Source organism: Cyrtonyx montezumae, unplaced genomic scaffold (assembly GCF_038088225.1).
Source record: "Cyrtonyx montezumae isolate F1298 unplaced genomic scaffold, pur_monq_1.0 scaffold_22, whole genome shotgun sequence".
Lineage (NCBI taxonomy): Eukaryota > Metazoa > Chordata > Aves > Galliformes > Odontophoridae > Cyrtonyx > Cyrtonyx montezumae.
Window position 1 is genome coordinate 2,458,896 of NW_027071959.1, and position 22,029 is coordinate 2,480,924.

General features: G+C 49.0%; 1 protein-coding gene across 2 annotated transcripts; it reads left to right on the forward strand.

Moving 5' to 3' along the window:
* The first annotated feature begins 654 nt into the window (after positions 1-654).
* POU2AF1 (POU class 2 homeobox associating factor 1) lies at positions 655-21,965 on the forward strand. 2 transcript variants are annotated; one of them, XM_065738451.1, is made up of 12 exons: positions 655-1,171; positions 8,923-9,050; positions 9,476-9,518; positions 9,607-9,878; positions 11,020-11,291; positions 14,052-14,157; positions 14,544-14,690; positions 16,130-16,181; positions 16,612-16,778; positions 16,901-17,017; positions 19,086-19,250; positions 19,764-21,965. In XM_065738451.1, the coding sequence occupies exons 1-12, from the start codon at positions 1,156-1,158 to the stop codon at positions 19,833-19,835; spliced, it is 1,557 nt and encodes a 518-aa protein (XP_065594523.1). In that variant the 5' UTR covers positions 655-1,155; the 3' UTR covers positions 19,836-21,965. The 2 variants fall into 2 exon arrangements, with proteins under 2 accessions (XP_065594523.1, XP_065594524.1); XM_065738452.1 differs by lacking the exons at positions 14,052-14,157; positions 14,544-14,690; positions 16,130-16,181; ... (2 more) ...; positions 19,086-19,250; positions 19,764-21,965 and adding an exon at positions 12,138-12,596.
* Positions 21,966-22,029: the final 64 nt, after the last annotated feature.

The following is a 22,029-nucleotide window of genomic DNA, read 5'->3' on the forward strand; positions in this document are numbered from 1 at the left end:
CTTGGAGGTCTTTTCCAACCTTGGTTATTCTACGATTCTGTGATCTTCATTCCATCAGTCCATTGGGGTTTTTTTTTCTATTTGCTTTTTGGTTTTTGTTTCGTGAAACGCGTGACAGTGTTACACTGCAAAATGGTTCACAGTAGGAGCCTGCTCAGAAGACACGTTGGGCATCTTTGAAGGGCTGAAATCCTTTTCACATACTCATGGCCAAAAACAAAGACCAGACCCTATCTTGTTCTTCTTATGGGAAAGCCAAGGGATTAAAGAGGACATATCCATGCAGTGGTATGAGTAGTTCAGATACAGTATTGTTATGATTAATGTTAAGAACGTGCCTGAACTCCTATGGCAATCTCTCAGCCCTCCCTCAGCTCCGCAAAGCTCTTTGGAGGGGCCAGCTCTTCCTTGGTAGGAAATGTTTTATTTTGATAAAAACAAAACAGAAAAAGGAGAGGTTTCTTTTTTAAATGAAGGACGTCCTCATTTAATGAGGCTTGAAGTGTTTACAGGTGTTTCCTCACAAGTTCAAATTTAGTGGCCCCAGGGAGTTGAGATTCTCACAAGGCAGGGGCGAACACTCCAGTTCTGTGTTTGAAAAGTTGTGAGCATTTAAAGGGCCCTGCAGACACAGAGCGTGCAGGTTCAGTCTGATTGAGTGTCTGGAGCTCAGGGTTGCACTACCTGAAGCAGCAGGATGGCCACTGGACATGGGCTGAAGCCATCCACAGGGCCACAGATGGTCAACATCTTGTTAAAAACCCTTCTCATTTTTTTGTGTAACCCCATTTTTGATTTTCTCAGTCAAAAGCCCTGTGAGAGGCAGGTGCCAGGCTCAGTAGTTTCTTTAAATGGATCTCGGTGATCTCACACGTCGCTTGATGCTTAATATCTTCCAGAGCACATTAGTCTTGGAGGAACATTTTAGCGTCATGAAGAACAACACAGAGCAAGGGAAAATATAGAAGTAGTTGTGGTTGGAGGATGTGATGACATCACAGAGTTCAGCGGGAACACGGGGCTTTTAAAAAGCTGAAAGAAACATCCTGACACTCAGTGATCACGTCCCCCGAAAGGGAGTCAAGCACACGTTGGCTCTTCAAGAGCCCGACCATCTTCAGCTGAGAGACAAAAGGCTCCGTCCCACCACTGGACATGCACTGGCAAAAACGTAAGTGAGCTCTGGTTGCCCTTGTTTTCCTATCTGATATAGAAGGTGTGATGGATACGTGAGCGTTAGCATAGCACGGGAGGGATGCTCAGGAAGAGATGCGCTCTCAAGAGAGACAAACGAGAACGTGATGCTGATTTTCCAGCAGGGATATCAAGACAGGGCAGCACTGCTGCTTTGTTGGCATTCATCACTATGAATCAAGTGGAAGACTATGATTCATAAAAACAATAACAGGATGCAGGTATTATATCAAAGGTTACGGTGGTTACATACCAGAGAATTTTCCTTTTTAAAAGTGAAACCTGTGAGAAAGCTTATTGCTGTGTCTTTTTTGATACGTACTTTTTCTTTTTTTTACAACTAATAATAAAGATAAGGAGCGAAGGCAATACGGTTATGAGTTTACAGGAAATCAGTTTTCTTGTTTTCAAGATAACTTCTCTACTCTTGGCCCACCTTTGCACAGATAATTTGCCGATCCCAATGCAGGTAGGTGTTGGCTCTGCTTCCGCAGCTCTTTCATTCTCACTGTGCGGATCCGTAGGTTGGATGGGGCCCTGGGCAGCCTGACCTCGTGACCCACGGCAGGGGGTTGGGCCTGGGTGGGCTTTGGGGCCCCCTCCAACATGCTGCTATGACTAGGTTCATTTCTGCAGCCCCGCTGCCGTCCTTGGCACCTCACCACGCTGCCCTTTAACCTGGAATGACGTACTATATCTGACTGGAAGAAGCTTCTGCCTTAAAAATGTCTTATTTAACACAGAACTAAGACCAATCTTATTCTCTTTGACACAGCAGCTCGTAAGTTCTGTGGAGATGGTTTTCCGATGCATGCCTCTTTCTGAACTCATTTAACTCTGTTCTCCCTGTTAAGAGCCTCTGGTACTCTCTTCACTCGGAAACTTTGGGAGCTCCATCGTGTGTTTGTCAAATTACACTGCACAAACTCTAAGTCCTGAAGTGAGAAGCCCTGGCTGCTTACACAGCGGTGTTTCAGTTCGTGTGATGAGCAGCAGCAGGCAGGAGCACTGTGCTAACACACCTTGTTTCCGATTATCTCGTGCTGTTTTCAGAACCAGTAGGTATGTGGTGTGGAACACGCTGCGAGAGGCGGATGTTATCTCCCATCTGAGAAGCCTATCGATCTTTTTCTTTATTTATTATTTTTACTGCAATGACAAAGCAATACTAGCAGGCTGTGTTGTGGGTAGGACCAAAGTGGAGACTGATAAGGTGTTTTTCCCCATACGTGGTGCTTTCACAGGTAAGCAGGAATGGCAAGCCTGCAGCAGAGAACAAAACCCGTGTTTCAGAGCCAGCCATCTCCCCACTAGGAGTTTCCAGCCAACATCATTTCTGCCCATCCCTGCCTGTCCCCCCATGCCTCCAAGCTCCCCAGGTCTGGACCTTCCCATCGTGGCAATGCTCCCTTCTGTTCTGAAAGACAGCAAGTGCCTGCATTTGGCTTCTCTTGCTGCACATGGAGCAGCCAGGCTTGCTTCTGCCCCTGGGCTGGTTGCTGGATCAGCCTGGCACTGTGTGACAAGGAAGGAGCTGAGGGGAGGTTTCTGTCTGGCTGACTCTGCTGGGTGCTGGTGCCTGCTGTGTCATGACATGGTTGGGGCTCCTCAGTCTCAGAGACCTTCAGGTTTTTCGCTAAACCTAAATATCAGGTTGCTTTTCCAACGTTACACTGTTATCCTGCTTCTTTCCTCTTCCGCTGCAACGGTGAATCACTTTGGCTTCGTGTGCGGGTATGAGCAGTGCTCTGATGGCAGCTGGGCTGCCGTTAGCTTCTCTGTGCTGACTCCCCACACACTGCTGAGCGTGGTGCTGGGTCTCAATGATTTCAGTGCAAGTCAGGCTTAGCAATAGCTCTGTGAGTCCCCGTTCAATCCCCCAGTCCTCAGCCCGTATGACCAGCTGTGAGTTCATGTTTCCTGCTCCATCTGGCTCAAAGCACCTGTGACCACAGGGATGTCCCAGTGTCCTCGTGCAAGTCACAAAACCACTAGTAAGTCCATTTTTTTCTTATATATATATATATATTTTAATATCAGGATGAGTGGGGAATGTGGGAACATGTGCAGGCTGTGTGATGCTGCAAGGAAATTCATAGATTTGTTCTATTCATCAGAATGGTTGGAGGTGGAAGGGACCCCCAAAGGCCGCGTGGTGCCGCTCCCTGCAGTGCTCAGGGACACCCACAGCTCCATCAGTGCTCAGAGCCCCGTCCAGCCTGACCTTGGCTGTGTGCAGGGACGGGGCAGCACCGCCTCTCTGGGCAACCTGTGCCAGTGCCTCACCGCCCTCAGTGTCAAACCTTCTTCCTTATATCCAGTCTAACATTGGCTGCTCAGAGCTACGTTTGCAATTGAGCTCAGGGCAGTGCCAGCTGGAATGCAAAGGCAGAGGCAGAAATGTTTGCTCCATCTGTACCTGCATGAAAGGAGGCTGCGCTGAGCCCCTGGCAGCCTCCTTCATCAGGATGCCTAGGTATGGATGGAAATGTGTTTTTAGAACAATAGGAGGTTTCAAAAGGAATGGTACCATTCCCGTACTTTACCCCAGCCGTGAAATAAACAACACCAAAACAACCGAAGCTCGAAACAAACAAACTGAAAATCGAAGATTGACGCAGTGATTTGAATGGGTGCCACCTCACCAGAGGGCATCACTCGTGGGCACTTCTGAAGGGCAGTTTCCTCCCTCTGCAGAGGACCTTTCAGCAGAAGGCCCTACAGGAGCAGGACAGCCCTGCAGTGGCCAGAGGCCCTCGTCCTCTGGGGAGTCTCGCATGGTTGGAGATGAGCACTGAGCTGTGACCCCGCGGGAGCTTCTGTGCAGGAATGAGGCCCAGAGCTTCCGCTGAGCAAAAGGCACAGCCTGAAAGCATACCTCCTCCCACGGCAGGAGCAAAGTGACTGTAGGGGCTTCCCAGCTTTCGGCAGGATTCACCTGGATGAGAGCTGGCCGCTCCGTGGGGTGGGAAATTTCTCTTGCGCATCACCTTTCCTCTTATGTGTCTGTATGCAGATAGCAACTCCATGTTGTATTTTGATGACAAAATGAACATACTTCTCATGCAAATTACTTTTGTTATGAGAGGGTATGTGAGCAGGTCGCAATTTGGCAAGGGTTTCACGTTGACGTGGTGTTTTTGATGAGGTCAAAAAGCTTTGGACACTCAACTCCTACTCAAGTCCGGTGGGACCGGTGCAGGTAGGGCGGGACTCCTGTGCAACAGAGAGATGTGAATTTGCACCTTTACAAACCTCTTCCCAAATGCTTTTTAAGCTCCTGGAGCCTTTTCTGCCCTCAGCAGATGTGGGGTTCTATACCGCCCTTCTGAAAGCATCAGATAATGAGACCGAGAGGTGAAACTGCAATATGTCGCATCTTTTGAGTCTTAATTTTGGTAAAACCCCACTGGGAAAGATGGATAGCATGAAAGTTGAGCCCATCCATGCTTTACGAGCAGGTGTCGGGCTCTGTGAATGACCACATGGGCAATTAAATGGAAAGCCTGCATTACTAAAATGGAAAGAGTATTCTGGGCTGAGAGGAATTAGGACATGCGGGTGAGACTTTATGGTTAAGCCACTTTCTGTCTATCTCAGCTTCCCCTTTGTAACAGGAGTTCTCTTATTCTGAAGCAGATAATTTTTGGCAGCCCTCACCACCGCATGGCAGCCATCTATCTCCCTGTGCTGGAGCAGAACTCAGGTTCTGCACTGCGCTCCTCTGCCTTCCACCCCTTTACATCTCATGGTGGTGTGGAGGAGACCTTTCCCACAAGGGCAGGGAGGACGCAGGAGGGTACGATGGCACATGGATCTGCTGGAACCCGAGGTTACTTTGGTTCTTGGCCATCTTCCAGTCGCAGATAAACAACGATAAACCAAAATCTCTGGGCATCATTGTGAAATGCAGTACTGTGGCACTAATCTGTTTCACTCCGTTGGGTAGCTGTAGTGCTAAGCAACTGAGCAGAAAGAGACCAAATACTGCACCAAGTTGTTGGTAAGCAAGTGAAATATTTAGTCTATTGATTTAATTACGCCAAGGACCCTCCCTAGTTCACTTCCTTATGCTGAGCAATGAACCATTGCTTGTCTCTTTTGCTCTTGCTCTGAGTTTTTCTGTTTATTGTACAGCAGATTCTCTGCCCAGATGTTTGCTTAGCACTTTGCTTTTAACTAAATCCTTATTGAGATACACACCCTCAGCGTGACAAACCGTGTAGGAAATGATCTGCTCTGGTCCAGATCTCTCAGTCAGCGTTGTCTTAAAAACGAATGGCCACACCTCACCAGAGATTTGGGATGTGTCAGAAGCACAGAGTGCCCTCAGGCCTCCAGATGGGCACACCAAGCCAACACCATGGATGTCATTTCAGATGGAAAGGCGACTGACGAGGTGATGAAGTGGGAGATGACCAAAGGCAATATGGGGAGATGCTCCATTTGGAGTTGCTTCATGGTTTATTTGGCAATGTTTCTGTGTCTGAGCACAGCACAGCAGGTCATTCATTCTCAGCATCAGCCAGAGAATGGTCTGTTGGTCATGAGCCCCAGAGCCTACCTGCCAGCCTGACCCATCACTACCAACACAACTCCCTAAAATGGGTCTTGGTAGAAATAAGTCTGTCCGCATTGATCACAACTTGTTTCCAAGCAGCAACAGATGCAAAGCAATGCTACCAGGCTGAATACATTCAAACAGCATTTATGAAGAATTCTGAGTCTGAACTGAATATAAAATGCAGGTGAACCTAATGCAACTTTTAGTCTCTTGCTTCAATGTTCCTCAATGGGCACTGGTTTCCTTAATGTAAAAAGATTTGGATTAGAGTCAAAGCATCCAAGCCGTATATACAAAGCTATGTCTTCCCCCCCTCCCCCCCTTTTAACTTTTTATTCACCAAAGTTCACTGCATGCAATAGAGGTGTCAGTGGTTGCCCTGTGGAATTTTCAAGACTGAAGGCCAAATGTCAGTGTTTTTTTAAGCAAAATGCAATTTTTTCCTGTTATCCGAGAGGAACTGTTTGCTTTCTGGTGTTACTGTAAATAAGAAAAAGATTTCCATTGTACTTCTTTTCAATTTTTTATTACATTGGAGGTGAAGGAGGGAAAGAGCCAAATGTTTGCACTGGTTGCTCGGATCGGTTGATAGCTTATCACACAGAGTGAGCACAGAAAAAGGGAGCCTTGTGAAGCAGTGGCAAGTGTGTCCTTTGCTTCTGTGCAGTCTCAACATGCTGAATGGCAGAGCAGCCTTCCTTCCTACACCTCTACGGGTTTTTGCTGTTGTCTCTGATACATAGCACTGTGGGGAGTGCTGTGTTTGGTACCGTTCAGTGCCCTCCATCCACTTTGAGAGATTGCTCCAAGGGCTTCATGGTTCGTGCCAGGCTTTTCTCAGCAATCAGCAAATGCAACGAGTGATAACGTTGAAGAAAGGAGCCAGGGTTTGTAAGGTGGCCTGGCCAAAGAGTTGCAATGAGCTCGAATAGAGACACAGAAACTATGGCCAATCCTACTGGCTGGGTTTGGTTCCCTCTCTCTACACTCCCAATGCTTTGTGCTGCTCCAGGTTCAGCAAGCAGCTGCAAACTGGGACTCAGTGCCTGGTAAGGAGGACACACAGCAGCTCTGCTGTGCGCAGCTGAGCACTGAAATGCATGTGGTGCTGTTTATCTGTTTTGGGTTTGTTGGTGCATTGCAGCTCGATGTAACAGTCCTTACTGAGCGCGAGTTCAAGGCAGGCTTGATAGTTCATCAAGGCAACCCTGGTAAAAGAGACTGGGAATGCTCAATCCTGCTGTTTTCTTCATAAGGTCATTAAATGGTCATTATTTCCCAAAATGCTTGTGAAAGATCATGTTATTTTGCTTTACGAGGAATGGCACACTGACACCCAAGCTCATCTTGCTCTTTTTTTTTCTGTGCTGCTCAGACATGGTGCACACTCGAGCAGTGGAAAAGCAGCTGCACTAGCATTATTTTTATTTCTGGAGGTCAGCTTGGGGGGAACCGAAATATGTTGTGCAGACTTTGGTTTTATTTCTTATCTTCTTTTTTTTTTTTTTATGGTTACTCTGCTTACACCGGAAACTGTGAATAGGTATATTTGTCAGCTTTTACAGTAAATTTCTTCACTCCCATCCCCCAAACCTGGAGCCAGAAACTGCCATCCTTCCCCACCCAGCCCTGCAGGGAGGAGCTCTTAGGGCAGTGTGCCTCGGGGATGGGACACTGACAGGAGGGACGTTCTGCCCCTCGTGCACCCTACAGCACATGTTGGCTTTGGCAGAGCCCCTGGTTTTGCTGGTCATAGACAGCAGCAACGCCTGATTCTGAAGCCTTCTTGGTAAGGTATCAATGCATCGTTCCAAATATATGTCATGCAAGAACAAGGAGCTCCTTTGGGATGGGCCTCGTTTCAGACCTGTCTGGTATTCAGCTCGTTTTCAGAGTTATCGGTGCAGCCCACAGCCCAGTGCTGCGTAGCACTGCCTTTAGTTGGTGCTCAGTTAGTGCTCCATACCAATTACGTTTTGAAATCAGAGCTGTTGTAGAAGAAGTGACCTTCTTTCCCTGTGCTGACTGCATTTCCAATGCCACGGGATTGATGAGATTCCAAATAACCCACCCTGAAGTCCCACAAGGAATGGCCAGAGAGAGCAAATCCACATCAGGCAAAGGCTGAGAAACCAGCTCTCCTTCAGCTACTGCTCTAAAGCACGGAATTTTCCCTATGTGCATAAAGGTAACAAACAAAGAGAGCAGTTCAATGCATAGCTGTGGTGTTATCTGCTGCCAGAAAGTATTTATAATGGCCTCTCAAGATTTCATGATTAAATGGCATGTGCTGGGGCTGAAAGAGCAAACTGTTGGTACTGCAAAGCTAAAGGAAAATAAGTATTTTGTTTTTTAAAAGTCCAAGCAGAAAAGTTAATTCCGTTAAATATTTCTGAGTCTCTCTTGCAATTTTAGACTCTGTGTTTCAGTGCAAAGCACGGAGCGTAAATCTGATTCAGCACTCCCTGTGGGGATGCTGCTTTATGTGGACAGTTTGAGCTGGATATCCAGCTGGACTTCGTCATAAAGCCAATTGCAATCCTTAGAGATGGAAGCTTACCAACTGACGTGTTACAAATCAAAGGGGCAGGCAGCAAGTCTTGCCATGGATGCTTCTGCAAACAGGGCCTTCCTGAGCTTTGCTATCCGGTGGTCTCCTTCTGCTCTCAACTCCCTCCAACAGTATTGTGTACAGTGTTGGGTGATAATATCTGCTGATGAAGAATGGTGCTTCCTCTGCTCTCGTTGTATACCTTGCTGAGGTCTCCCTGCCTGCTCCCAAAAGCCACGGGGCACGTGTGTCGAATGAGCACTGCCTGCAGTGGCTGTCCAAGTGGGGATGCTCTCTGTGTTTGGTTCTCTTTGCAGCTTGCATCTAAATGGGGACTACACCGTATTTCTTGCCAATATCTCATCTCCTTGTTTGTGTATCTACCTGCATTTGTGTTCTTAATGTGCAAGATACCTGCTTATCCATCTGTAGGCCCTCTCGCCCCCATTTGTCCTTCATGTGGTGTAAATCACTGCACTGAACACCCATGGCATGGGAGCAACGGAAAGCAGACAGCCCAAAGGGAAGGTGCATCGTGCAGGGAGGGAAAACAGGGGCAAGAAAAGAAAATAAATGCCACCTGTCTCTTTTTTTTTTTTTGTCTTTTTTACAGCTTCTACTTCAGAACAGCAGCCACAGCCTCGCCCCTACCAAGGGGTCCGTGTCAAAGAGCCGGTGAAGGAGCTATTGAAAAGGAAAAGGGGAAACGTTCATAATGCCACTGCAGCAGCAGCCACGACGGTAGGAGAAGAATAAGAAACGTGGGAGCAAAGCTTGGTTGGGTAGCTAAATAACTGAGCAGCCCTGGCACTGCTTTATTCAGTGAGAGACATCTTTGTATCCCCGGAGTGTTCAGAGATAGTGGAACCTCTTGTCACCCAGAGATCCCACAGAATTTCTTTTAAATGGAATATATCAATCAGGTGTAAATGAAGACCAAGTTTTGAGCAACCTGGTCTAGTGGGAGCTGTCCCTGCCTGTAGCAATGGGGTTGGAACTAGATGATCTTAAAGGTCCCTTCCAACCCAACCCATCCTATGATTCTATTCAATAAGTATGTTGTCACCTGTAAGGTGTTGGGCAGAGTCATCCACTGTTGATATGGATTAAGGGAGACAGCGCTGCTCATGGTCTTAATTCTTAGATACTTTTCTTCTCTCTTCCAGGTTGTTTTGCCCCACCAGCCGCTCGCTTCCTACTCACCAATGGGTAAAGTTCTTTGGTGTTTAAGTGTTTCTCAGCCCTGCTGCAGGGAAAGCTGAGCAGAACTGAGCTCTGATCCTCCTCTGTCTTCCAGGCCAGACGTGTATTGATGTGGATGCTGCTGCCCCTGCACTGCCTGGCACAGAGGAAGGAGCACTCTGTTCCAGCTGGCTCTCCCAGCCCTCTCCCACGTCCCTGCAGCCTCTGACTCAGTGGACCACTTACCCCGACTACATGTCCCACGAAGCAGCCAGCTGTCCTTACACCACAGACATGTACATCCAGCCTATGTGTCCCAGTTATACGCTGGTTGGCCCTTCATCTGTTCTGACTTACGCTTCTCAGCCACTGATCACCAATTTCACGGTAAGTCAAAGTGTATGCATGTGTATCTATGTACAACTGGTGACAAATTCCTCACCTTCCAGAAAGTGTCAAGGGGGTGTGCAGGATATAACTCATACAAATTATTATAATGCAGCCCATTCCTACATGTAGTTCTCATAGCGTAGCCCCTTCTGTACCATGCTGGGCACTGGAGTGCTTTGAAGTTGTGTTGAAGTTGGAGACTCCTCTGCCATTTCTCCAGCTCTCCACACTCCTTCAGCACTTTCCATGTTACTGATACAGCCCATTCTTGCAGTTGTTCAGAGATATTTTGTCATCTCCCACCACGTCAGCAGCAGGGATGCTACTGCCATGAGTTTGTTCAGCTCTGTGAACAGTTATTTGTCGTGAGGGAGGATCGCTTGCAGCTCAGGGATGTTAATGGGGAATGTTCAGCTTACTGTTGTCATCAGTTCCAATTGAGGGAGGGGTTCTTCATTTTGGGTTTGCAATAGCTGAGAAAACTGCAGTCCTGAGTGGATTTACTCTGTAGCTCATAAACGCTGTTGTCAGGTCAAGTACTTTGAATCATAGAATGGCTCTGGCTGGAGGAGACTTCAAAGATCACCCAGTTCCAACCCTCTGCCGTGGGCAGGCACGTCACCCATCAGATCAGGCTGCCCGGGGCCCCATCCCTTGAATGCCTCCAGGGATGGGCAGGAAGGTGTCCCTCCAGAGGCCTGTGCATTGTTCGTGGGATTCTTCACTATTTAATTCCAAATATTTGGAAAAAAAAAAAAGCAAAGGGAACTCTGGGAAACATCCACTGGATGTGCCAGGAAAATGCCTGGTTTAAAAACGCTGCCAAAGGGGGCAGTGCTCAGTGCTGGGTGAAGCTGCCTCATGGCCCTGCAGTGAGGGTGGGAGTGGGAACAGAAAGCTAGAGGGAACTCGTCATGAGCACAAGCTACTGCCCGCGAGCACCTGGGACACCCACAGCCACCGCTCTCATGGGAGACAGCGTGGGAAAACTGTCACCCTGGGTGCAAAGCTTCCCCCAGAGAGACAGGAAAAGGGATGTTCAAAGTGAGACTGAGCATCCTTCCCCACATTTCGCGTCCTCCCCACGCCCCACCCGGCCAATGGTTTTATTCTCTTGTATGTCTCTCCTTCCCACCAGCCCCGAAGCAGCACCCCGGCCGTGGTGCCCCAACTGGAGGTGGCGGAGCAGCAGCCTCCCCTCACCTACTTCCCTTGGGCACAGCCCCTGTCGGCGCTGCCAGCCCCCACCCTGCAGTACCAGCCGGCCTCTTCCACGCTCCCCACACCGCAGTTCGTGCCCCTGCCCATCTCCATCCCTGAGCCAGCCCCACAGGAGCTGGAGGACGCCCGGAGGGTCATCGGCACGCTGCCCATAGAGAAGCTGCTGCTAGAAGATGAAGACAATGATACGTATGTGTTAAACCACGCTCTCTCTGTTGAAGGGCTTTAAGTTGTGCGTCTTGGGTCCTGTCCTCGTGTACTCAGTGCTCCATGTGGAATCACTGTGAGCACTGAGCACGGAGGAGATCCGGCCCAGGGGGTGAGGGCTGTGAGCTGACTTGGGGTTTTATTGTCTGCCTCCAGCACGCTGTGGCTGAGCGTTGAGTGAAACTTGCTTTGTCCTGGGGCCCAGCACCCGATGTCTGTGCTGTTACAGCCTCAGCACGAGGTGACTTTCATCACACAGCCTGAAATGGACAAACCATAGTGTAGCCATGGCCAACTGTAGTGTTTGGTGAGGGTGGCCTTGCCTCTAAGGCAAGACCTTTTCAGTAGGACTGCTTCCTAGAGCTCAGTGTAAATGCCTCGTGTATGTCTTTGCCCTGTCCGTGGAGCTGTTTTATGCCACTAGAAAATGTCTGGGGGCCTGAATTGATGCTTTTCAAAACTGAACCACCCCTTTGGAAAACAAGCAGATGTAGAGGGTGCATTTGCTCTACTGGTGCAAATGGGTGCACCAGTCCGAAGATGAAAAGTCAGTGCAGTTGAACTACATGGGGCTCCAGTTGGGTATCCCTGTGCACAGAGCAACACAAAGTGGCCTGGGTGAAATCTTTGATTTCACATGAAGGTGAAACTCAAAGCTCTCACCTCATCTGTCCCTGTAAGATAGATGTGTAGGTGCTGTGGGACAGTGCTCTGCAGTCATGGCCTTTCAGCTGCAGGGCATTTTTTTGGACTCTACATTTCCACTTTGGAGATGGGGGGTTGTTTCTGTGGCTGGCTGGTAACGCTGCGTGTTCTACCAATGGACAGATCCTGGTCCCACTGACGTCACCGAGAGTTTTGCCTGAGTCAGGATTGAGCAACATGGCCCCATATCAGCAAATCATTGAGAAGACAGGGTCTTCCAAAATCTGGACTTCAGCCTAACAAGAAATATGTGACGTTACTATTAGTTGGCAACACCTCTGTTTCCTCTGTAGCATTTGAGTGTGAATTTGGTGGTGTGCTGAGCCAGGGAACCTTAGTGACCTCTCTCGTGCCTTACTGCTATGGAAAGTTCCTCTGTGCTGTAGTTTCCCAAGCTCACAGGTGCACACGTTCTCTCTATGGCTTTCTGGTTTTCTTTCCCAGACAATGAGCAGCTTTACCTTTTCCTCTGATGCCACTGTAAATTCTGTTGTTGATGTTCAGGAGTGCCATGCCACAAAGACACACGCAGGAGATATACCCCCTTCAGATTTTCGTTTATCATTTTCCTTAAAAAAAAAAAGGGGGGGGAGGAAGGGGGGGCTCTTGGCTGATGAACACAATTTCTCTGGGTTTTTCTGCTTTCTGAAGCCCAGGATCCTTAGCTGAATTTAGTACTTGTGAGATTAAGCAATTTATTGCACTGCTGATTGCCCGGTGCCCAGCTCTTCAGTTGCCACCCAGGCAATATTTCAAGTAACCTTAACATTTTATGCCTGAGTGAGGTTTGCGAGATCAGAGTAAAAACCTTGAGGACTTTCAAAGCGTGTTTCATTGTTTAATATTCACAAGTCTTGAAGACATGAGCTATAGATCATGTAAGTGATCATAAAGTCGTTTGGGAACAGAAGTAGTCCAGGTGCCTTGAAATCAGTGGCTTACCTTTGCAGAAAAACCCAGCAAAGAAATTAATTAGAAGGAGCTTGGTTCACCACTGCATATTCCAGTTTTATGAGTACAGAATCATTCAGTAAAACTGGGATGATAGGTATGTGAACCAAGCCTGTGGTTGCTAAGATGGCATTCTAATTCCTTTCACTTCAATGTATGTAAATTCTGTGTGTGGATATAAAAGCAAACTGCTTCGAATTTCTTTCTGGGTTGTTCTGGTTAGAAAAAGACAAATTATCCTCCAATAAAGATCTACAGTAACTTCCATACGCCTAGAGTGTTTTATTTCCCACACAAAAACGTAACCCAGCAGTGGGTTATCAGTCAGCCCATGAGTACAGCCCAGAGCCCGAGGAGCTGCTGGGCTTTCTGCTTGTTTTGTACACTGAGGCAGGCTAAAGAGGATCTCCATGGTCCAAATGTGGGCTGGAAGCACTGCTTGCTGGCTGACACAAACACTCCTGCTGCTTGGGTGTTGGTTTGATCACAGTTATCTGCTATTGGTAACCACGGGGATGCGCAGTGTGCACTCACAGCTCATGCTGAGCTTGACTGCAAACCAGCCCAGCCGTGAAGTTGCATTTCTACTTCCTAAAATTGCAAGCTGTGGCTCTGGGGTACAAAATTACCTGGGGAAAGAAGTGACTGCCCACTGGTTTATGACTAAGAAGTATTGAATGTCACTGTCTGGAGAGGAACAAACCTGGGCTGCTAGGACTGCCTTGTGCCATGCTACCAAGCCATGCAAGGCTGTGTCACCCCAAACCAGTGGGACCTCCAGAGCTGAGGTTTTGGTATCTTGTGGTACATGAGCCAAGCTCACCCAAAGGAGAGTGCTGTTGTGGAAAGGAGACGGTGTGGCAAAGCTCAGAGTACTGAGGGCTGGGAGAAGCAGTACTTATGTTGAGGTTGGAAACCCAATTCTTGGGAATGGGTTACCTGAATTGCAAGCCCTTGGGGTGATGGCATAGTGCGGGGGAATGCTGGATATAAAACCCCAAAACCAGCACTGTTACCCTGTAAAACTGTTTGCTTCTGGGGTGACCGTGGCCGAGCAGTGATCGATGTCTTTATTTACTGTCTTAGAATTCTACATATTTATGCAGCTAAAGGTATGAGGGCGTTTACGTTGGCAGCTGCAGAGCGCATGAAGGAGCTGCGGAGACTTGATGCCAAGGAGCACAGAGGAAAGGTAATGCTGACCACCTCCTCCTGCAAGCAGCAGCATTTGGGACGGGCACAGGCTGCGTGGCTGGGAGCAACTGGTGCTGTGAAAATCCCCCTCCACCTCTCTGTTACTGCAGGCGAAGCTCTGGGCAGTGCTATGCATTCTGGAAGTGCTGCCATGACTTGGTTTGCCATCAGAATGAGGGTTGGGGAGCTCAGTAGGCGTTGGGAAGTGTCCCTCACTCATGGTGCCATGGGACTCCGTGTCTACCTGTGGGCTCCCCTCGGCTTGTGCACCACAACCCTTGGCCTTCTAGATCCCATACGACCCAGTCTGCCTTTCTCTTTCCTTTTTTATGATCACATCTCCTTCCAGAGTCTCAAAGCTCTCTGCTGTGCTGCCCTTTCCAGACCCCGCTCCTGGTGGCTGTCACTGCCCGGCAGCCAGCTATCGTCTACGATTTGATCCAGGCAGGAGCAGATGTCAATGCTGTAGACAACAAAGGGCAGTCAGCTCTGCACCTCGCTGCGACATACGGGTATGCCCAGGTTCTCCAGGTAGGAAAAGCTTTTATGGTTTAATTGCTAGCAGTGTAAGCCTACATTATCATCTCATTATCGGTGTCTTTAAATAACTATTTCAGAAGGAAAGACATCTGTGAGCAATTAAGATTTAAAGAGGAGAAAAAAAAGTCTCTTCCCATCCACATGTTAGGATTTTCCTGGTTTGTTTTTTTCCTAATTTAGGATTTGCAGCCAACATTTTTCTCTCGTCACAGAAGGAGTCTCCCCAGCATATCTGGGGGAGGTGTTTTTCATCTTCCTGCAGAGCTGATGGTGGTATGGACGTGGTGGGCTTGCTTTGATTGAGCGAGATGCTGTGCAGGGGGTTGGATAAACCCAGTGCTCCTGGTCAAGCAGCTCCAGCAGCTGCCAGGCAGTGTCCTGGGGCAGCTGCAGTTAATGTGTAACGCTGGGAGTTCTTTGGAAAGCAGGTGTTTCATTCCCAGTGCTGTGCATTCAGATAATACCATCAGAGCCGCCCGGAGTGGTGGAACTGAATCTTTTATTTTTCTTCTTCTGTGTCATTATTATTATTTTAACTTGAAAAGGGGAACAAGAGGGAACAAGGAATAGTGCATGAAGGTTTGCTCCTTGCTTGGGGCACAGGCATGACATGTGACAGTGCTTTTTGGTTTTGTTTCTCTTCCTACCACCTGAGACGTTTAATCTCTAAACATCAGGCAGCTCAAAGCCTCTCGTCAGTGTTTGCTTTGGGTATATTATATTCTTGTTATGATAAGAGAGCACAAGCCCTAACGTTTCTGAGTAATCCTCCCGTGCCTTGTCCAACACAGCGGGGTTGGGATGAATCACTGCGGGGCTGAATGCAAGATGCTATAACACAAGCAAATTGCTGCGTTCAGTCCAGAGCAGAAAATGTCTTCTCTGTAGTAATTTGGACCAGGGGATCTCCGTCTGCATCGCATCAGACCTGTTCTTTAAGGCAGTTTTTTGCTCGCTTCTAAACCCAAGCAATGCCCACCTCCTGACCACTGTGTCACTCTGCTTACATGCTTATTCTCACTAAGAGTAACTCAGAACAGATGTGAAGTGGTGTGATCAAGGTGTGCCTGTGCTCAGTGCAGGGGGAAAGTGAGGAGGTTAGGGCCCTGGAGCTCAGTTTTAGGGACTGAGAATCTAGTAGAACCCAATGGATATCCTTGGGTTAGTTTTAGAGGACTTAGGGAATGTGATCATCTTGTGCCGCCATCCTGAATGACGTCCCTGATAGGAAATAGGATTCAGGGTGCCAAGATCTAGTGCCAAACTGCTTAACCTACAGTTAAATTATAATTATGTATTGTCTAATTGTCAATTTTATGGGGGGTCGGGGGTTGATGGTTTGTTAGTTTGTTTTCCCATCTTTTGTTAGCTCCAACTATTGGACAACATCCTGCTGAGCTAAAATCATCCCATTTCTCTGTCACTCCCAGGTGATTCTCTCTCAAGGTCTCCCTCTTGATTTAGAAATGAAGGATTTTGAAGGTGAGACCTTACGCACAATATTTTATAGTGATCCTAAAAAAAAAAAACCAACAACAACAAAAGAAAGAAGTGGTACCAGCAATGTAATGGATTGATGCTCATTGGGGTTGGCTGGACTGTGGGGTGGTGGGCTCAGAAGTGTCATTGCTGGAAACTCAAATGCCACAGAGCTCAGTGGAGCCTAAACTGCATGCATAGAGCTGAGTATGCAGCAGAAGGCCCCCAAATTGTGCAGCTGGAATGGGACTTTGGGAATTAGAGAAAGGTCTCGGGGCTTAAAGACACCCTCACAAAGATGAGGTGGAGGGGATTTGAGGTGGAGGGGACCCTTAAAGGCCACCTGGTCTCCATCAGGAGCATCCTCCCTGCAAGCTCTCAGGGAGCCGTTGCAATGGTGACCCTCCTCGCTCCCTCCCCGCTGTGTCCCCAGGCCATACCCCTCTGCACTGCGCTGTCCTGTCCCACAACACACTGCTGCGGGATCGGGGCCGCCTGGCACTGCCAGAACAGCAGTGTGAAGATCTGCGGGACCAGAGCAGGGAGCTGGAGAGCTGCGTGCAGCAGCTGGTGCAGGCGGGAGCCTCCATCTACAGCCGGGTAGGAGCTGCTTCTCCCCATCCCTCGGTTGTCCCAGTGCCATCTGTCGGTACAGGGACTCTGCCTTAAGTTGCTCCTGTGGAACGATTCTCATTTGGTTGTGTTTGTCTGCATTTAAACAGGACGTGAAAAGCAACAAGACAGTTCTTCATTACACCGTCCAAGATGGGAATGTCTCCCTGCTCCGCTATTTCCTGGAGCTGAATGCTTTCAAATCCAAGGACTTCATCAACAGCAAGGTGAGTCCAGACACAGGCAGTGCAGGTCCCCGTGGGGTCCTGCAGGAAGAGCAGCGACACCCTCCCAGACATGCTTTTCTTTTTCTTTTTTTTGATCAACAATTGGTGAATCTGTATTTCTTTTTGCCTTGGAACATTTCCCAGCAAAGAGGCACTCATGCACGGGGTTTGGGCTGAGCCCTGGCAGCAGGACAGATAATGGGGGGAGAGGAATGTGGGAAGCAGTTCCCTGGGGAGAGGTGGGAACTCTGTGGCACGGGGCTGAGAAAGCAGCTCTGCAGCTCTGCAGTGCTTTGCTGTTGGCAGCGTTTGGGGCAGCCGTGTGTTGGTAATCTGCCCTGGCAGTGCCCTGCAAAGCAAGGGGCAAAGCTCCAGTGCAAAATGCATGGCCTCAGACACTGCATAGCTCTGCTTACAGGGCTGACATGTTGCCTCGGTGCATTGTTCCTGTGGGCACAGCCATCCTTGGATGAGCTGGGAGCCTCCCAGCACTGCTGCTGTCACCCACCCCCTGCCTGCCCCACGCTTCACCTCTGAGCAGATACAAAGCAGTGACACTATCTCGTAGCTGCATCAGCTGCACCCATCCTCCTGAGCAGAGATCCTGACATTCCTGTGCGTGCCGAGCAATTGCTGTGCACCATCAGCCAGAGCTCCCAGCAGCTGCCACCTCTGTGCAGGGCTGGGCAGTGATTTGGGTGCTCCTGCAGAGCTGGGCTGTGTGCTGTAGCACAAAATCCAACCCGATGGGTTGGAGGATGGGAAAACACGATTGGTTTTGTTTGAATGTGTGGGTAATTTCACTGCTGTTTCGTTTTGTTTTGTTTTGTTTTTCTTTTACTGCATTCTTTCTGTATCTTTCAAGGGCCATCAGGCACGTGCTATCTTGTCCAGGGGAGTCTGCTGTTGTCTCTTGATCAAAATGCTGGGAGAGCTTCTTACTGTGATAGGATCACTTGGAGCTTTCTTGGTGGGATGCCTGGGACAGGGAGAAATGTAGTGGCAGGATTGTCTGGTCCTACCCGGGATTCCTACCTCTTCCAAGAACAACAAAGGGAAGAAAATGGAGAGTTTGTGTCTTGGCTTTGCTTGCTGTAGTTGTCTCATTCCAAATCCAATCAATTGCGGATTTCACGATGAGAAAAGCATGGAGGGCTTTGAGGTGTTTTTCATCTCACCAATTTCTAGAGCCTAGATGTTGGTGCTCTGAACCGGTGTCTCACATAAGTCCCATTGAAGTCAAAGGAGGGGTTTTAGGATCAAGCACTGCCAGCTGGCCTGGTCCTCGTGGCCCCGTGCTGGGTTTTGGATGCTGCCAAGTGCCTCTGCCACCAAGATGCAGCAAACAAATGCAGATGTTTCCTTTTTTAATGAGAAATCGCATGAAGAGTTTCTAAGCTATCTCTCGAGTTTATAGGATGGTAAAATTGACAAGTGCCTGCTTGCTCAGTGCTCGTAAAAATGCCTTGTCTGAGAATGGCTGTAGAGATTGCCATTCTGATTCGCTGCTTCGTTTCGTGCTTCCACATCTCTGATGTCTCGCTGGTAAATAGGAGGTGAAAATCACCCGTATCCCTCTCCGCAGTTGGAGCAGTGATGCACGGTGCCATCTGTGCCCATCCCTCCCAAGCTCATCAGAAACATGCGATTATTTCAGCGAGGAACAAACAGATGCAGCTGCCACAACAAGACTTGGCGCCGACTAAAAATACCTCTCCCGGTGCATCTGCGTGCCGGCTTCTCGCCGTGTAAAACCGTTATGGGTCATACCCCACTGGGCAGCGTTAGGGTTGCATGGGCAGGTGCTGTGCCCCATGCTGAGCCCCCCTGCTCAGTCTGTAGTGCACGGAGGGGTGTGGGCTGCTGGAGCTGTGGCTCTCTGCACCCTTCTGTAATGCCTTTTGAAGTACCCCTTACTGAAGCCATGAATGGGGAACAACGGGGGAGGGATACTCTCTCTGGATAAGAAATGGTGTGACGTTTCTTGATCTCACTTCACCAGCCTCCACTCCCAGGGCAGTTCTAAGAAAGGGGCACTGCCCTTCAGAGGGGTTTCCTTTATTTTTAGGCTCATGGAAACACAGCCCTGCACATGGCAGCTGCTCTGCATGGTGACAAGAACCAGAAGGAAATTGTCCAACTGCTCCTTGACCACGGGGCAGACCCGAGCATCCGAAACTTAGACAACGATCAGCCCATCCACATGGCTCCTTCTGGGAAAGCTGGGGACCAGGTACGTGTTCCTGCTGCACCAGTGCCCTCTGTCTTCAATGGAAGAAACAGTGAGGATGCAGCGTGCCAACAGCGTTGGCCAAGTTGTGTGACGTGGGGCTGAGCTCGCTGGGGGATCAGCAAATCCATAATCAAGGAGCACAAAGCAGGCTTTAGAATCGTTGAAGCATTAAGGTTGGAAAAGACCTCTGAACATCATCAAGCCCAACCATCAACCCACTGCCTCCATGCCCACTCAACCACATCTCCAAGTGCCACTGCGGTGCTATACCAAAATACAGTCCTCCCCTAATGGCAGAATAACTCAAGGGAAGATGAGGTTTCATGTGTATGGGTATGAGAAGGCTCCTGGAGCTCACTTTAGTCTCAGTGTGTTAGTGTGTGTGTTTAGTTATGCCTATATGTGTACATAACGGGGTGTGTGTGTGTATCTCATGGTCCACATGCAGCTTGTGCTTGTCACTCTCCACAGTTCCATGTGGTACATTATAAACCTTAGTATTTTTTTTGGCAGATTAGGCATTTGCTGAAGAGAGGAAAAGTCGCATCGACGCTCATTTCCTGCTGCCGGAATGCCAGATCCTAGGTTGCCTGCAGCTTCTGAAATGGCTTCAACTTCAGCTTGCCAATGGCACAAAACCCCATCAAACAACCATGAGGATGGTTAACCAGAATGTGTCTCTGCCCCCACAACCCATACACCGGAGTGGGATGGCAGTGTTTCTCAACCTGTAGCCTATGGACCATGAGTAGATATCAAGAGATAAGCTTTGAGAAGTTTGAAAAGCTTGTTTTATTAGCAGGGAATGCTAATAATCCTGTTACACAAATTAGCAAACATTCAACACGCCAGCCACACTTTGGTTTGGTGGCGATGGAAGGCCAGAATGTAAGATGGTCCTTTGGTGGTACGGGTTGAGAAATACTGCTCAAAGCCATGCTCACGTCCTGAGCAGAGACACTGTGAAATGCTGAAGCCTTTGTGATGTGCAATGACCTCGACTGTCCCTGCTAGCCTGGGAATGCACGAACCTTGGCGGGGGGAAGGCTGAAACGAAGAGGTCGTGCCAAGGCTGGGAAGTTTCCAGGAGCACGGCTGAACTGAAGACCTCCAAGTGAGGGTTTCTGCTGCTATCCCCGTTCCGAGCACTTTGTGGAAGGAAGCTGAATCAGCTCTCCATTGCCCTGTCCTTCACCCCACCCCGTGAAAGGAGAGCAGATGCTCGTGAGAGCGAGCGATGGGGCAGGTACTCTCCTACCCCCATCCCACGTTAAGTAGTTCTTATTCTTTCTGTGAAATGATCTGTGAATTGCTGTGCAATCAACCGGCAGTGTGTGGGGCAGGTGCCTACAGGGGGTGAAAGCTGTGCCACGGCAGCCCATCACACAGGGTCTCATCCCCAGTGCACGTTCTCAGAGTCGCTGCTCTCTCAGTCTTGCACGAGCTCTTTTCTTCTATCGGGACTGAGCTGAATAAGACGAAGGGCAAATCTCTTAAATCCCCGCTGTGACTTCCTCCATCACCCACTAACTCAGTGCTGTAGGGCTGCGTTAAGCACTTGTGAGCCGTGCAAACCCGGACTGCTTCAACCACTGTTATGCAGACCCCAACAAAAGCTCTTAAGAAATGCAGGAATCCCGATTAGAGACCTGCTGACTTCCTCGTCCCTTCTCCTTGCGGGTTGGCTACTGCTGCTCACTACATCATGCCTACAAACCTGCCAGCGCCCTGTGACAAAAAAAAAAAAAAACAAAAAAAAAGCAGACGCGTATTTGCATGTGTTTGCATAAATTTGCATGGATCTGGGCACGGGCCGGCTCAAGCATGTGCTTCCTTGCTTTGATGGGATGCTGTAACGAGACCCAAATGAGTGAGAAGTGCATTAACGAGGCGAAGTGGTCAATAAATTCTCTCCTCCTCGCCCTTGGGACCACCCCCCCCACGCTGTCCCTGTGCCGTGGTGAAGTCCATCCCTCGGGGTCGGATCGCAGTATCTCAGCTTTTTGCAGCTGTTTTGAGGGAAAATGTACCTTTTATAACGCTGGCAGCCCATCGTACCCTTTGTTTGCAGGGTTTATCTCTTCCTACCCGTGGCTTCAGATGAGTCACGGAGAACAACGGCTCCTTATCACTGAGCAAACGCTCCCAAGTGGCACCATGGAAAAGTCAGCAGGCGGTTGGCAAGGAAAGCTTTTTGATCAGGCCCTCTGAGCGACTGGTAAAATAAGAGCCCTTTATTTACTCCACAACTGCAGGCTGCTGCTGGGGCTATTCGTGGCTAAGAGTGGGGTGATCCTCGTTTCTGCATGCCCACGTGTTTATTCCACCTGGCAGGGACTGGCATTTGATAGCCCTGTGCCAGTTCTGTTAGAGATACAGCACGAGTTGCTTCCATTCAATCAGCTTTCACAAGGAAGGGAAGTGGGGAAATAACATGCTCCTCATGGCCAGAAAATCCACAGTCAGCCTTTGAACGGTCCCTCTCTGTTGTTTTCTTCCTCCCAGCTCGCAGTCAGCCCGGGAATCCTTGTGTCAACAAGGAGCAAGCTTTGGCTTGCACTGCACGTGCCACCTGGAGCTATTGACACGGCACTGGGGATTGATGTCTGAGATGTATGCATCCCCCTTGGTATGGGGGACTGCAAAACAGCACGAGGAAGCACAGCAGAGAAATGGGAAGTGGCTGCCGGGGAGGAAGAGTGACTTAGTTAACAGATGGGGATGCTGCCAGCCTTGCTGTGCTAACATGGGTGCTCTCTGTTTGAGGCTTGCACGTATT